The 15,874-nt window shown below is 40.7% G+C and overlaps 1 protein-coding gene across 1 annotated transcript in view; it reads right to left on the reverse strand.

The window, feature by feature from the left end:
* Nucleotides 1–15,874, reverse strand: part of LOC139751735 (probable glutamate receptor) — a 181,138-nt gene that overhangs the window by 6,452 nt on the left and 158,812 nt on the right. The window contains exons 6-8 of the mRNA XM_071667288.1: nucleotides 14,236–14,409; nucleotides 12,079–12,287; nucleotides 10,252–10,469 (exon numbers count right to left, since the gene is read on the reverse strand). Of these exons, the coding sequence (XP_071523389.1) occupies nucleotides 10,252–10,469; nucleotides 12,079–12,287; nucleotides 14,236–14,409 (601 nt within the window). The remainder of the gene's footprint in view (nucleotides 1–10,251; nucleotides 10,470–12,078; nucleotides 12,288–14,235; nucleotides 14,410–15,874) is intronic.

Consider the following 15,874-nt stretch of genomic DNA (forward strand, 5'->3'; position numbering starts at 1 on the left):
GGAACGAGGAGAAGTAGGAGACCAAATTGGAGGTGGAAAGATGGAGTGAAAAAGATTTTGTGTGATCGGGGCCTGACCATGCAGGAGGGTGAAAGGAGGGCAAGGAATAGAGTGAATTGGATCGATGTGGTATACCTGGGTTGACGTGCTATCAGTGGATTGAATCCGGGCATGTGAAGCGTCTGGGGTAAACCATGGAAAGCTGTGTAGGTATGTATATTTGCGTGTGTGGACGTGTATGTATATACATTTGTATGGGGGTGGGTTGGGCCATTTCTTTCGTCTGTTTCCTTGCGCTACCTCGCAAACGCGGGAGACAGCGACAAAGCAAAAAAAAAGAAAAAATATATATCTATATATAACTATATATATATATATATATATATATATATATATATATATATATATATATATATATATATATATATATATATATATATATATATATATATATATATATATATATATATATATATATATATATATATATACATGAATATTTATACGTGCTCTTAATGTGCTGAGAGGTGCAACTGGAGGGATGTTTCATCATTATCTTGTGGAGGCGAAGGTGAAGATTTGTATGGGTTTTCAGAAAAGAAGAGACAACGTTGGGGTGAAGAGGGTGGTGAGAGTAAGTGAGCTTGGGAAGGAGACTTGTGTGAGGAAGTACCAGAAGAGACTGAGTACAGGAAGGAAAAAGGTGAGAACAAATTAGGTAAGGGAAGTGGGGGAGGAACGGGATGTATTTAGGGAAGCAGTGATGGATTGCGCAAAAGATGCTTGTGGCATGAGAAGCTTGGGAGTTGGGTTGATTAGAAAGGGTAGTGAGTGGTGGGATGAAGAAGTAAGATTATTAGTGAAAGAGAAGAGAGAGGCACTTGGACGATTTTTGCAGGGAAAAAATACAGATGAGTGGGAGATATATAAAAGAAAGAGGCAGGAGGTCAAGAGAAAGGTACAAGAGGTGACAAAGAGAGCAATTGAGAGTTGTGGTGAGAGAGTATCATTAAATTTTAGGGAGAATAAAAAGATATTCTGGAGGGAGGTAAATAAAGTGCGTAAGACAAGTGAGAAAATGGGAACTTCAGTGAATGGGGCTAATGAGGAGGTGACAACAAGTACTGGTGATGTGAAAAGGAGATGGAGTGAGTATTTTGAAGGTTTGTTGAATGTGTTTGATGATAGAGTGGCAGATACAGGGTGATTTGGTTGATGTTGTGTGCAAAGTGAGAGGGTTAGGGAAAATGATTTGGTAAACAGAGAAGAGGTACTAAAAGCGTTGCGGAAGATGAAAACCGGCAAGGCAGCAGGTTTGGATGCTATTGCACTGGAATTTATTAAAAAAGGGTGTGCCTGTATTGTTGACTGGTTGATATGGTTATTTAATGTGTGTATGTTTCATGGTGAGGTGCCTGACGATTCGCGGAATGCTTGCATAGTGCCATTGTACAAAGGCAGAAGGGATAAGCGTGAGTGCTCAAATTACAGAGGTATAAGTTTGTTGAGTATTCCTGGTAAATCATATGGGAGGGTATTGATTGAGAGGGTGAAGGCATGTACAGAGCATCAGATTGGGGAAGAGCAGTGTGGTTTTAGAAGTGGTAGAGGATGTGTGGATCAAGTGTTTGCTTTGAAGAATGTATGTGAGAAATACTTAGAAAAGCAAATGGATTTGTATGTAGCATTTATGGATCTGGAGAAGGCATATTATAGACTTGATAGAGATGCTCTGTGGAAGGTATTAAGTATATATTGTGTGGGAGGCAAGTTGTTAGAAGCAATGAAAAGTTTTTATCGAGGATGTAAGGCATGGGTACGTGTCGGAAGAGAGGAAAGTGATTGGTTCTCAGTGAATATAGGTTTGCGTCAGGTGTGTGTGATGTCTCCATGGTTGTTTAATTTGTTTATAGATGGGGTTGTTAGGGAGGTGAATGCAAGAGTTTTGGAAAGAGGGGCAAGTATGCAGTCTGTTGGGAATGAGAGAGCTTGGGAAGTGAGTCAGTTGTTGTTCGCTGATGATACAGCGCTGGTGGCTGATTCACGTGAGAAAATGCAGAAGCTGGTGACTGAGTTTGGTAAAGTGTCTGAAGGAAGAAAGTTAAGAGTAAATGTGAATAAGAGCAAGGTTATTAGGTACAGTAGGGTTGAGGGTCAAGTCAATTGGGAGGTAAGTTTGAATGAAGAAAAACTGGAGGAAGTAAAGTGTTTTAGATATCTGGGAGTGGATCTGGCAGCGGATGGAACCATGGAAGCGGAAGTGAATCATAGGGTGGGGGAGGGGGCGAAAATCCTGGGAGCCTTGAAGAATGTTTGGAAGTCAAGAACATTATCTCGGAAAGCAAAAATGGATATGTTTGAAGGAATAGTGGTTCCAACAATGTTGTATGGTTGCGAGGCGTGGGCTATGTATAGAGTTGTGCGCAGGAGGGTGGATGTGCTGGAAATGAGATGTTTGAGGCAAATATGTGGTGTGAGGTGGTTTGATCGAGTAAGTAACGTAATGATAAGAGAGAAGTGTGGAAATAAAAAGAGTGTGGTTGAGAGAGCAGAAGAGGGTGTTTTGAAATGGTATGGTCACATGTAGAGAATGAGTGAGGAAAGATATACCAAGAGGATATATGTGTCGGAGGTGGAGGGAACGAGAAGAAGTGGGAGACCAAATTGGAGGTGGAAAGATGGAGTGAAAAAGATTTTGTGTGATCGGGGCCTGAACATGCAGGAGGGTTAAAGGCGGGCAAGGAATACAGTGAATTGGATCGATGTGGTATACCGTGATCGACGTGCTGTCAATGGATTGAATCAGGGCATGTGAAGCGTCTAGGGTGGGCCGTGCAAGGTTCTGTGGGGCCTGGGTGTGGAGAGGGACCTGTGGTTTCGGGCATTATTACATGACAGCTGGAGACTAAGTGTGAGCGAATGGGGCCTTTGTTGTCTTTTAATAGCGCTACCTCGCAAATATGAGGGGGTAGGGGGATTTTATTCCGTGTGTGGCGGGGTGGCGATGGGAATGAATAGTGGCCGACAGTGTGAATTATGTGCAGGTGTATGTGTGTGTATGTCTGTGTGTGTATATATATATGTGTACATTGAGATTTATAGGTATGTATATTTGCGTGTGTGGACGTGTATGTATATACATATGTATGGGGGTGGGATGAGCCATTTCTTTCGTCTGTTTCCTTGCGCTACCTCGTAAACGCGGGAGACAGCGAGAAAGCGAAATAAATAGATAAATAAATATATATATATATATATATATATATATATATATATATATATATATATATATATATATATATATATATATATATATATTATCCCTGGGGATAGGGGAATTAAGAATACTTCCCACGTATTCCCTGCGTGTCGTAGAAGGCGACTAAAAGGGGAGGGAGCGGGGGGCTGGAAATCCTCCCCTCTCGTTTTTTTTTTAATTTTCCAAAAGAAGGAACAGAGGGGGCCAGGTGAGGATATTCCGAAAAAGGCCCAGTCCTCTGTTCTTAACGCTACCTCGCTAATGCGGGAAATGGCGAATAGTTTGAAAAAAAAAAAAAAAAAAATATATATATATATATATATATATATATATATATATATATATATATATATATATATATTTTATATTTATTATACTTAGTCGCTGTCTCCCGCGTTAGCGAGGTAGCGTAAGGAAACAGACGAAAGAATGGCCCAACCCACTCACATACAAATGTATATACATATACAGGTGACGCGCTGTCAATGGACCGAACCAGGGCACGCGAAGAGCGCGGGGTAAACCATGGAAAGTTTTGTGGGGCCTGGATGTGGAAAGGGAGCTGTGGTTTTGGTGCATTATACATGACAGCTAGAGACTGAGTGTGAACGAATGTGGCCTTTGTTGTCTTTTCCTAGCGCTACCTCGCGCACATGCGGGAGGAGGGGGTTGTCGTTTCATGTGTGGCGGGGTGGCGACGGGAATGAATAAGGGTAGACATTATGAATTATGCACATGTGTATATATATGTACATGTTGAGATTTATAGATATGTATATGTTCGTGTGTGGACGTGTATGCGTATGTGGGTGGGTTGGGCCACTCCCTCGTCCGCTCCCCGAGGTGGCGCGGACGAGGGAGTGGCCCAACCCAACATATATATATATATATATATATATATATATATATATATATATATATATATATATATATATATATATATATATATATATAAGAAGGACTAACTCGGGGAGTGCTCATCCTCCTCGAATCAAGATGAGGAAAAAGGAGTGATAGGTAGTATGTTTCAGGAAAGGAACCTGGATGTTTTGGCTCTGAGTGAAGCGAATCTCAAGGTAAAGGGGAAGAGTAGTTCGGGAATGTCTTGGGAGCAAAGTCAGCGGTTAGTGAGAGGGCAAGAGCAAGGGAAGGAGTAGCACTACTCCTGAAACTGGAGTGGTGGGAGTATGTGATAGAGTGTAAGAGAGTAAACTCTTGATTGATATGGGTAAAATTGAAAGTTAATAGAGAGTGATGGATGATTATCGGTGCATATACACCTGAGCATGAGAAGAAAGATCATGAGAGGCTGGTGTTTTGGGAGCAGCTGAGTGAGTGTGTTAGTAGTTTTGATGCACGAGACCAGGTTATAGTGATGGGTGATTTGAATGCAAAGGCGAGTAATATAGCAGTTGAGGTAATAATTGGTGTACATGGGGTGTTCAGTGTTGTAAATGGAAATAGTGAAGAGCTTGTGGATTTATGTGCTGAAAAAGGACTGGTGATTGTGGTTTAAAAAGAGAGATATACATAAATATATATATATGTAAGTAAGACAGATGGCCAGAGAGCGTTATTGGATTTCTTGTTCATTGATAGGCGGGCAAGAGAGAGACTTTTGGATGTTAATATGCTGATATGTGCAACTGGAGGGATGACTGATCATTATCTTGTGGAGGCAAAAGTGAAGATATGTAGAGGTTTTCAGAAAAAAAGAGAATGTTGGGGTGAAGAGAGTGGTGAGAGTAAGTGAGCTTGGGAAGGAGACTTCTATGAGGAAGTACCAGGGGAGACTGAGTACAGAGTGGAAAAAGGTTTGATCAAAGGGCGTAAGGGGAGTTGGGGAGGAATTGGATGCATTTAGGGAAGCAGTGATGGCTTGTGCAAAAGATGCTTGTGGCATGAGAAGCGTGGAAGGTGGGCAGATTAGAAAGGGTAGTGGGTGGTGGGATGAAGAGGTAAGACTATTAGTGAAAGAGAAGAAGAGAGAGGCATTTGGACGATTTTTGCCGGGAAATAACGCAAATGATGTGGGAGATGTATAAAAGAAAGAGGCAGGAGGTCAAGAGAAAGGCGCAAATGAGAATTGGTGTGAGAGAGTATCATTAAATCTTAGTGAGAATAAAAAGATATTTTGTAAGCAGGAAAATAAAGGGCGTAAGACAGAGGAACAAATGGAAACATCAATAAAGACTAATGGGAGGTGATAACAGTAGTTGTGATGTGAGAAGATGGGATGAGTATTTTTAAGGTTTCTTGAATGTGTTTGATGATAGATTGGCAGATATAGGGTTTTTTGGTCGAGGTGGTATGGAAAGTGAGAGGGTCAGGGAGGATGATTTGTTAAACAGAAAAGAGGTAGTAAAAGCTTTGCGGAAGATGAAAGCCAGCAAGACAGCGGGTTTAGATGGTATTGCAGTGGAATTTATTAAAAAGGGGGTGACTGTATTGTTGACTGGTTGGTAAGGTTATTTAATGTATATATGACTCATGATGAGGTGCCTGAGGATTGGCGGAATGCATGCATAGTGCCATTGTAAAAAGGCAAAGGGGATAAAAGTGAGCGCTCAAATTGCAGAGGTATAAGTTTGTTGAGTATTCCTGGGAAATTATATGACAGGGTATTGATTGAAAGGTAGAAGGCATGTACAAAGCATCAGATTGGAGAACAACAGTGTGGTTTCAGAAGTGGTAGAGGATGTGTGAATCAGGTGTTTGCTTTGAAATATGTATGTGAGAAATACTTTGAAAAGCAAATGGATTTCCGTGTACCATTTATGGATCTGGAGAAGGCATATGATTGGGTTGATAGAGATGCTCTGTGGAAGGTATCAAGAATATATGGTGGCTGATTTGGGTGAGAAACTGCAGAAGCTGGTATCTGAGTTTGGTATAGTGTGTGAAAGAAGAACCCTGAGAGTAAATTCAAATGAGAGTAAGGTTATTAGGTACAACAGGGTTGAGGGACACGTCAAATGGGAGGTAAGTTTGAATGGAAAAAAAATGGAAGAAATGAAGTGTTTCAGATATCTGGGAGTGGATTTGGCAGCGGATGGAACCATGGAAGCGGAAGAGAATCATAGGGTGGGGGAGGGAGCGAAAGTTCTGGGAGCGTTGTAGAATGTGTGGAAGTCAAGAACGTTATCTCGGAACGCAAAAATGGATATGTTTGAAGGAGGAGTGGTTCGAACAATGTTATATGGTTGCAAGGCGTGGGCTATAGATAGAGTTGTGCGGAGGAGGGTGGATGTGCTGGAAATGAGATGTATGAGGACAATATGTGGTGAAGTGGTTTTATCGAATAATCAATGAAAGGATAAGAGATATGTGTGGTAATAAAAAGAGTGTGGATGAGAGAGCAGAAGAGGGGGTTTTGATATGGTTTGGTCACATGGAGAGAATGAGTGAGAAAAGATTGACCAAGAGGATATATTTGTCAGAGGTGGAGGGAACGAGGAGAAGTGGGAGACCAAATTGGAGGTGGAGAGATGGAGTTAAAAAGATTTTGAGTGATCAGGAACATGCAGAAGGGTGAAAGGCGTGCAAGGAATACAGTGAATTGGAATGATGTGGTATACCGGGGTCGACGTGCTGTCAATGGATTGAACCAAGGCATGTGAAGCGTCTGGGGTAAACCATGGAAAGTTCTGTAGGGGCCTGGATGTGGAAAGGGAGCTGTGGTTTTGGTGCATTATTACATGACAGCTAGAGACTGAGTGTTAACGAATGTGACCTTTGTTGTCTTTTCCTAGCGCTACCTCGAGCACATTTGGGGGGAGGGGTTGGTTATTTTCATGTGTGACGGGGTGGCGATGGGAAAGAATAAAGGCAGACAGTATGAATTATGTGCATGTGTATATATGTATATGTGTGTGTGTGCATATATATGGATATGTTGAGATGTATAGGTATGTATATATTGCGTGTGTGGACGTGTATGTATATACATGTGTAAGTGGGTGGTTTGGGCCATTCTTTCGTCTGTTTCCTTGCGTTACCTCGCTAACGCGGGAGACAGCGACAAAGCAAAATAAATAAATAAATAGATATATATATATATATATATATATATATATATATATATATATATATATATATATATATATATATATACATATGTATATATATATATATATATATATATATATATATATATATATATATATATATATATATATATATATATATATATATATATACATATATATATTTTACCTGGGGATATGGGAGAAAGAATAGTTCCCACGTATTCCCTGCGTGTCGTAGAAGGCGACTAAAAGGGGAGGGAGAGGGGAGGCTGGAAATCCTTCCCTCTTGTTTTTTTTTGTTTTTTTTAATTTTCCAAAAGAAGGAACAGAGAGGGGGGGCCAGGTGAGGATATTTCCTCAAATGCCCAGTCCTCTGTTCTTAAAGCTACCTTGCTAATGCGGGAAATGGCGAATAGTTTGAAACAAAATATCTATCTATCTATCTATATATATATATATATATATATATATATATATATATATATATATATATATATATATATATATATATATATATATATATATATATATATATATATACATATATATATATATATATATATATATATATATATATATATATATATATATATATATATATATATATATATATTTAGATATCTGGGAGTGGATCTGGCAGCGGATGGAACCATGGAAGCGGAAGTGAATCATAGGGTGGGGGAAGGGGCGAAAATTCTGGGAGCCTTGAAGAATGTGTGGAAGTCGAGAACATTATCTCGAAAAGCAAAAATGGGTATGTTTGAAGGAACAGTGGTTCCAACAATGTTGTATGGTTGCGAGGCGTGGGCTATGGATAGAGTTGTGCGCAGGAGGGTAGATGTGCTGGAAATGAGATGTTTGAGGACAATATGTGGTGTGAGGTGGTTTGATCGAGTAAGTAATGTAAGGGTAAGAGAGATGTGTGGAAATAAAAAGAGTGTGGTTGAGAGAGCAGAAGAGGGTGTTTTGGAATGGTTTGGTCACATGGAGAGAATGAGTGAGGAAAAATTGACAAAGAGGATATATGTGTCAGAGGTGGAGGGAACGAGGAGAAGTGGGAGACCAAATTTTAGATGGAAAGATGGAGTGAAAAAGATTTTGAGTGATCGGGGCCTGAACATGCAAGAGGGTGAAAGGCGTGCAAGGAATAGAGTGAGTTGGAACGATGTGGTATACCGGGGTCGACGTACTGTCAATGGATTGAACCAGGGAATGTGAAGCGTCTGGGGTAAACCATGGAAAGTTCTGTGGGGCCTGGATGTGGAAAGGGAACTGTGGTTTCGGTGCATTATTACATGACAGCTAAAGACTGAGTGTGAACGAATGGGGCCTTTGGTGTCTTTTCCTAGCGCTACCTCGCACACATGAGGGTGGAGGGGGTTGTTATTCCATGTATGGCGAGGTGGCGATGGGAACAAATAAAGGCAGACAGTATGAATAATGTACATGTGTATATATGTATATGTCTGTGTGTGTATATATATGTGTACATTGAGATGTATAGGTATGTATATTTGCGTGTGTGGACGTGTATGTATATACATGTGTATGTGGGCGGGTTGGGCCATTATTTCGTCTGTTTCCTTGCGCTACCTCGCTAACGCGGGAGACAGCGACAAAGCAAAATAAAAAAATGATAATATATATATATATATATATATATATATATATATATATATATATATATATATATATATATATATATATATATATATATATATATATATATGTATATATATATATATACATAAATTCCTATACACGCACGTAAGCAAACACATACACAGACATATACATATATACACATGTACATATACATACTTGCCTACATCCAATCCTGTCGCTACCCCGTCCCACAGGGAAAAGCAGCGGTACTCCCAGCTTCAGTGAGGTGGCGCCAGGAAAAAAGTCCACATTTGTTTACACTTACTCTCTAGCTATCATGTGTAATGCACAGAAGCTACAACTCCCTATCCACATCCAGGCCCCACAAACCTTTCCGTGGTTTACCCTAGACGTTTTACACGCCCTGGTTCCGGCCATTAACATCACATCGACCCCGGTATACCACATCGTTCCAAGTCACTCTATTCCTTGCATGCCTCTCACCCTCGTGCATGTTCAGGCCCTGATCGCTCAAAATCTTTTTCACTTCATCCTTTCACCTCCAATTTGGTCTCCCGATTCTCCTTGTTCTCTTCACCTCTGACACGTATATCCCCTTTGTCAGTCTTTCCTTACTCATTCTCTACATATGTCCAAACCATTTCAACACACCCTCTTCTGCTCTCTCAACGACATTCTTTTATTTCCACACATCTCTCCTATCCTTTCTTTACTTTCTCGATCAAAACACCTCATACCACATATTGTCCCCAAACAATTCATTTCCGACACATCCACCCTCAACCGCAATGACCTATCTGTTTCTTATGCCTCTCAACCATACAACATTTTTGGGAATACTATTCCTTCAAACATACCTCTTATTGTCTTCCGAGATAACGTTTTCTCCTTCCACACATTCTTCATCGCTCCCAGAACCTTCTCTCTCTCCCCAACCTGTGACACACTTCCACTTCCACTGTTTCAACCGCTGCTAATTCCACTCCCAGATATCTGAAACACTTGCCTATCCGATTTTTCTCCATTCAAACTTACCTCCCATTTTACTTGTCCCTCAACCCTACTGAACCTAATAACCTTGCTCTTTTTCAAATTTACTCTCAAATTTCTCCTTTTAAACACTTTTCCAACTCAGTCACCAATTTCCGCAGTATCTTAATCGAATCAGCCACTACAGCTGCACCATCGGCGAACAACAGACTAAATTCCCAAGCCCTCTCATCCCCAACAGACTGCATACTCGCGCCTCTCACTAAAACTCTTGCATTTACCTCTCTAACCGCTCTACTCATAAACAAATTAGACATACTTATACTATCAAAGCAAATGTAGCCATACCCGGAGATATTCAGTTACAGAGGAGCCTTCGATGAATCCCAACCTTAGCGGGGAATGTCTCCTGACGTCAGCCAATGCGGAGATGTCCGGGAGCGGCGGGCCCACAGCCATGGAGGACACCAGCTGGCTGGTGTAGTGAGCCAGAACCAGAACGTGAAGCATCATCACCGTCAGGAACATAAGCCGGCTTGGTAAACCTCGGAATTCATCGTGATAGCCTGCAATACACCGCTAGGGATTTAAGGGGTCTTTAAAAACTTTTTTCTGTTGCAATAAAAAGACCTTTACTGGCTTACTGTTGAAAGCTATTTCTCAATATAGGTGCGGGTATAAAAGCTGTACCAATAACTGTGGCAATTTTCCGAGTGATTTAGAAGGCATGTTCTGCAGTATCATATGTTCTGTTACCATCAGATAAATTGTTATTCTATACAGTGAGTGTTTGATAAACATAAAGATTTTGTTGTTCGATGATGAAATACAAGAACATAGCAGATCACACCACAGTGTTTGCACATCAATTTATTGAATTACGTTGTATTCCCAGATATATATATATATATATATATATATATATATATATATATATATATATATATATATATATATATATATATATATATATATATATATATATTATATTTATTGATTATTTATTTTGCTTTGTCGCTGTCTCCCACGTGAGCGAGGTAGCGCAAGGGAACAGACGAAAGAATGGCCCAACCCACCCCCATACACATGTATATACATACACGTCCACACACGCAAATATACATACCTATACATCTCAACGTATACATATGTATACACACACAGACATATACATATATACACATGTACCTAATTCATACTGTCTGCCTTTATTCATTCCCATCGCCATCTCGCCACACATGAAATAACAACCCCCTCCACCCTCATGTGTGCGAGGTAGCGCTAGGAAAAAGACAAAGGCCACATTCGTTCACACTCAGTCTCTAGCTGTCATGTAATAATGCACCGAAACCACAGTTCCCTTTCCACATCCAGGCCCCACAGAACTTTCCATGGTTTACCCCACACGCTTCACATGCCCTAGTTCAATCTATTCACAGCACGTCGACCCCGGTATACCACATCGTTCCAATTCATTCTATTCCTTGCACGCCTTTCACCCTCCTGCATGTTCAGGCCCCGATCACTCAAAATCTTTTTCACTCCATCTTTCCACCTCCATATTGGTCTCCCACTTCTCCTCGTTCCCTCCACCTCTGACGCATATATCCTCTTTATCAATCATTCCTCACTCATTCTCTCCATGTGACCAAACCATTTCAAAGCACCCTCTTCTGCTCTCTCAACCACACTCTTTTTATTACCACACATCTCTTTTACCCTATTATTACTTACTCGATCAAACCACCTCACACCACATAATGTCCTCAAACATCTCATTTCCAGCACATCCACCCTCCTGCGCACAACTCTATCCATAGCCCACGCCTCGCAACCATACAACATTGTTGGAAACACTACTCCTTCAAACATACCCATTTTTGTTTTCCGAGATAATATTCTCGATTTCCACACATTCTTCAAGGCTCTCAGAATTTTCGCCCCCTCCCCCACCCTATGATTCACTTCCGCTTCCATGGTCCCATCCGCTGCCAAATCCACTCCCAGATATCCAAAACACTTCACTTCCTCCAGTTTTTCTGCGTGTGTGTGTGTGTGTGTGTGTGCGTATGTGCGTGTGTGTGTGTGTGTGTGTGTGTGTGTGTGTGTGTGTGTGTGTGTGTATTTTACAAATATCATACTCCCTCTTTCGCTTTGGAATCTAAACATGTTTACCTTGGCCACATAAAGCACCTCCGACAATGGTGATAGAGTTCATGACGGACAACTTTTGGTCGTAACGCGAGTGAGTGGCCACGTGCATGGCGAGGGGAAGGACGAGAACCAGAAGGGACAGGACCCACCATACCTCCACCTGGAACTCCGAAGTGAAGGTGCTCCACATCTGGTCGTCGTTGGTGGGTCGTTTCATGACCAACTTATAGCTGGAAGCACCAAGAGGTTCTTTAGCTCTGAAGTTGATAACTAGTTGTTAGCATTCTGGTGGTGTAGAGTAAGTTTAAGGATATCATTGATAAGCAACTTTTAGCATTTTCATCACAATGAGACAATTCAACAAGTAAACAGTGGCCACAGTTGTGACTTATGCTCCAGCTTTTCCAAAATTTTTCAAATTCAGAAAGAAAAACCTTGGAAGTATTTCGATTTGGCGGAGCACGAATTGGTACTGTGGCTTTCAGTTTGTACGTATCTCAGCTGCTGACATTCATTTGTGGCCCTAAAAGAGATGCATGACACTGCCCTTAAAACCTCACGTGGACCCTAATCTTCTCTTCACTGTATACTTACATAAACCAGCATGAAGCCAGCCAGGGTAATGAAAGCAAAGGGGAAAAGTAAAGAGGTTAAGACAGGACCAGGAGAGTATAAAACCATAACCGTCGCATGTAAACGTAGCAAAGTCGCTCTATCTAGTCACTAGTTGCAGCTTCGTGTCTTAACAGCGTTACGTATTGGAGGATCCATAACGTGGCAACTTTAAGTTTCACCATTCTTATCCCGCTTCCACGTGCTGATTAGCCTCTACAAAGCACGTGTATTGATACGGAGGCCCACAGATCCTAGAATTGCATTACTGCCACATTGATTGCTACTGTAAATCAGTTTTATTTATCAGGATTCATTGGTAATGATACAGGTATTGGAAAAGATTGTTGATTATGATAATGTCATATCTGTAATACGTTACTGTATTACTCAGAGCACAAATGGAAAGCCAAAATGTTTTAGTCTTATTACGTTTGTTAAATGTTTAGATTATTTGAAAGTTATAGGTTTCTCAGTTTTGTCTTTTATCATGAGACAAGTTTCAATCTCTCTCTCTCTCTCTCTCTCTCTCTCTCTCTCTCTCTCTCTCTCTCTCTCTCTCTCTCTCTCTCTCTCTCTCTCTCTCTCTCTCTCTCTCTCTCTCTCTCTCTCTCCGTTTCCCGCATTCGCAATGTAGCATTAGCAACAGACAAATGAAGCTATGAGAAAAATATCCTCACTTAACTCAATCCTGTGTTCCCTCTGGGAAGAATGAGTGAAAGAGAGGGGTTTCTATCCCCCCTCCAGCTCTCATTCCTTTTACAACATGCCTTTTACAACACGCAGTAGGTATGTGGCTAATTTTCTTCATTCCCGATTCCTATCTTTCATATCTTTCTCTCGAAAATTTCGATAAAATAACTCGGATATAACACACGCATAAGAGAAGAGCCTTTACTTCTTTTCCTTTTCTTAGACACTCTTGTAACTCCTCTAAAACTTAATCTGTTACTGATATGAATGTCAAATAAACTTTCAAATCAAGCATCGATTTAACCCCTGGAGTACGCCGGTACGTCCCTAGAGTATGACGGTACGTCCCTGGGGTAAGACGGTACGTCCCTGGAGTACGGTACGTCCCTGGAGGACGAAGGTGCATCCCTGAAGTTCGACTGTGCGTCCTTGAAGTTAGACGCTACGTCCCTGGAGCCTGACAAGGGTATTTGCCGGCACTGTAGCCTGTACTTTGATCTAACCCTTAAGGAAAGGTAAGTGGCTAGGCTACCATACCCAAGAGTTGTCCCGTCGTGCATGAGGGTCGTACCGTCGTACTTAAGAGGTATACTCTCGTGGTCAAGGAGTTAAGACCTGACTTTACTAAACACGCGCAACACCAAACGGAAATGGTGTGACCAATTTTTAAGATATTTCTGTTATCGGTGAACAACACGAATACCAACAGATTTTTTTCTGTTTCCTCATGAAAGACGATGATCCTTAAGGATGACATGGTGAAGAGAATTATAAACTAGAAACATTTGCAAGACGTATGTACCTATATCATGACTTATTACAGCGTGGGTCTCTCAAAATCGACTTTAAAGCTCCAACTTGTGAAGTACTTACTCTGTCCTGACAATCGCCATCAGAAAGTCGACAGCGGAGCTGCGCTCTTCTGTGATGTCGAGGGAAGCGAGGGCGATGTCAGCGTTGCCCTTCACCAGTTCAGCGACCATGCCCGTCCAGCTGCCGTTCTTTTTGATCCCCCACTGACCGTCGGTCGGAGCGGTGCATGTTGATCTGTTCACGAGATACATGTCTCCTTAAATCCCCTAGTGTGAACACTTCACGTCACTCAGAGGCTAAAAAAGAGAGTGGAGGTGCATACCACTTGCACCTGTCTGTGACAACCTTTATCTAACAGAGTAATGTGTCGATGATGTGCTTTTAAAGTACAGTTGAGGTCGAATGCCCTCGACAAATTTGGCAATATCTAGCATCGACTTGTGTGAGGGTTAAAGAAGTAAGGTAGTACTATCATTATCTTAAGTACTGGGCGCTGTGATAGGTTGACAAGTGCTGAGTGCAATTCAGTATGTACAACGTCGAATAGCAATGTCAACAACGCGCTAAGGAAGAAAAGAAAAAAAAATTCAATGAATGAGGAAAATCAGGCATTCATCATCGAAGTTTAGTTTCTTAGAGAGGTCGATTAAATTCTCCTTTTTGCTATAGAAGCATTAGGAGCAAATGGCACAAGGTGTACCAGGATAATCCAAGTAAGTGTTTGGTAAACGTTGACTTATGTAAATGCATATATATATATATATATATATATATATATATATATATATATATATATATATATATATATATATATATATATATATATATATATATATATATATATATATATATATATATATATATATATATATATGTATATATATATATATATATATATGTATATATATATATATATATATATATATATATATAGATATATATATATATATATATATATCCTTCCTTTCTTTCAAACTATTCGCTATTTCCCGCGTTATCGAGGTAGCCTTATGAAAAGAGGACTGGGCGTTTGAGGAAATGTCCTCACCAGGCGCCCTTCTCTGTTCATTTTTTTGGAAAATCAAAAAAAAAATGAGAGGGGAGGATTTCCAGCCCCCCGCTCCCTCCCCTTTCAGTCGCCTTATATATATATATATATATATATATATATATATATATATATATATATATATATATATAAATATATATATATATATTTTTTTTTTTGCCGCTGTCTCCCGCGTTTGCGAGGTAGCGCAAGGAAACAGACGAAAGAAATGGCCCAACCCACCCCCATACACATGTATATACATACGTCCACACACGCAAATATACATACCTACACAGCTTTCGATGGTTTACCCCAGACGTTTCACATGCCCTGATTCAATCCACTGACAGCACGTCAACCCCGGTATACCACATCGATCCAATTCACTCTATTCCTTGCCCGCCTTTCACCCTCCTGCATGTTCAGGCCCCGATCACAAAAAATCTTTTTCACTCCATCTTTCCACCTCCAATTTGGTCTCCCACTTCTCCTCGTTCCCTCCACCTCCGACACATATATCCTCTTGGTCAATCTTTCCTCACTCATTCTCTCCATGTGCCCAAACCATTTCAAAACACCCTCTTCTGCTCTCTCAACCACGCTCTTTTTATTTCCACACATCTCTCTTACCCTTACGTTACTTACACG

The sequence above is a fragment of the Panulirus ornatus genome, chromosome 12 (assembly GCF_036320965.1).
Source record: "Panulirus ornatus isolate Po-2019 chromosome 12, ASM3632096v1, whole genome shotgun sequence".
Taxonomy (NCBI): Eukaryota; Metazoa; Arthropoda; class Malacostraca; order Decapoda; family Palinuridae; genus Panulirus; species Panulirus ornatus.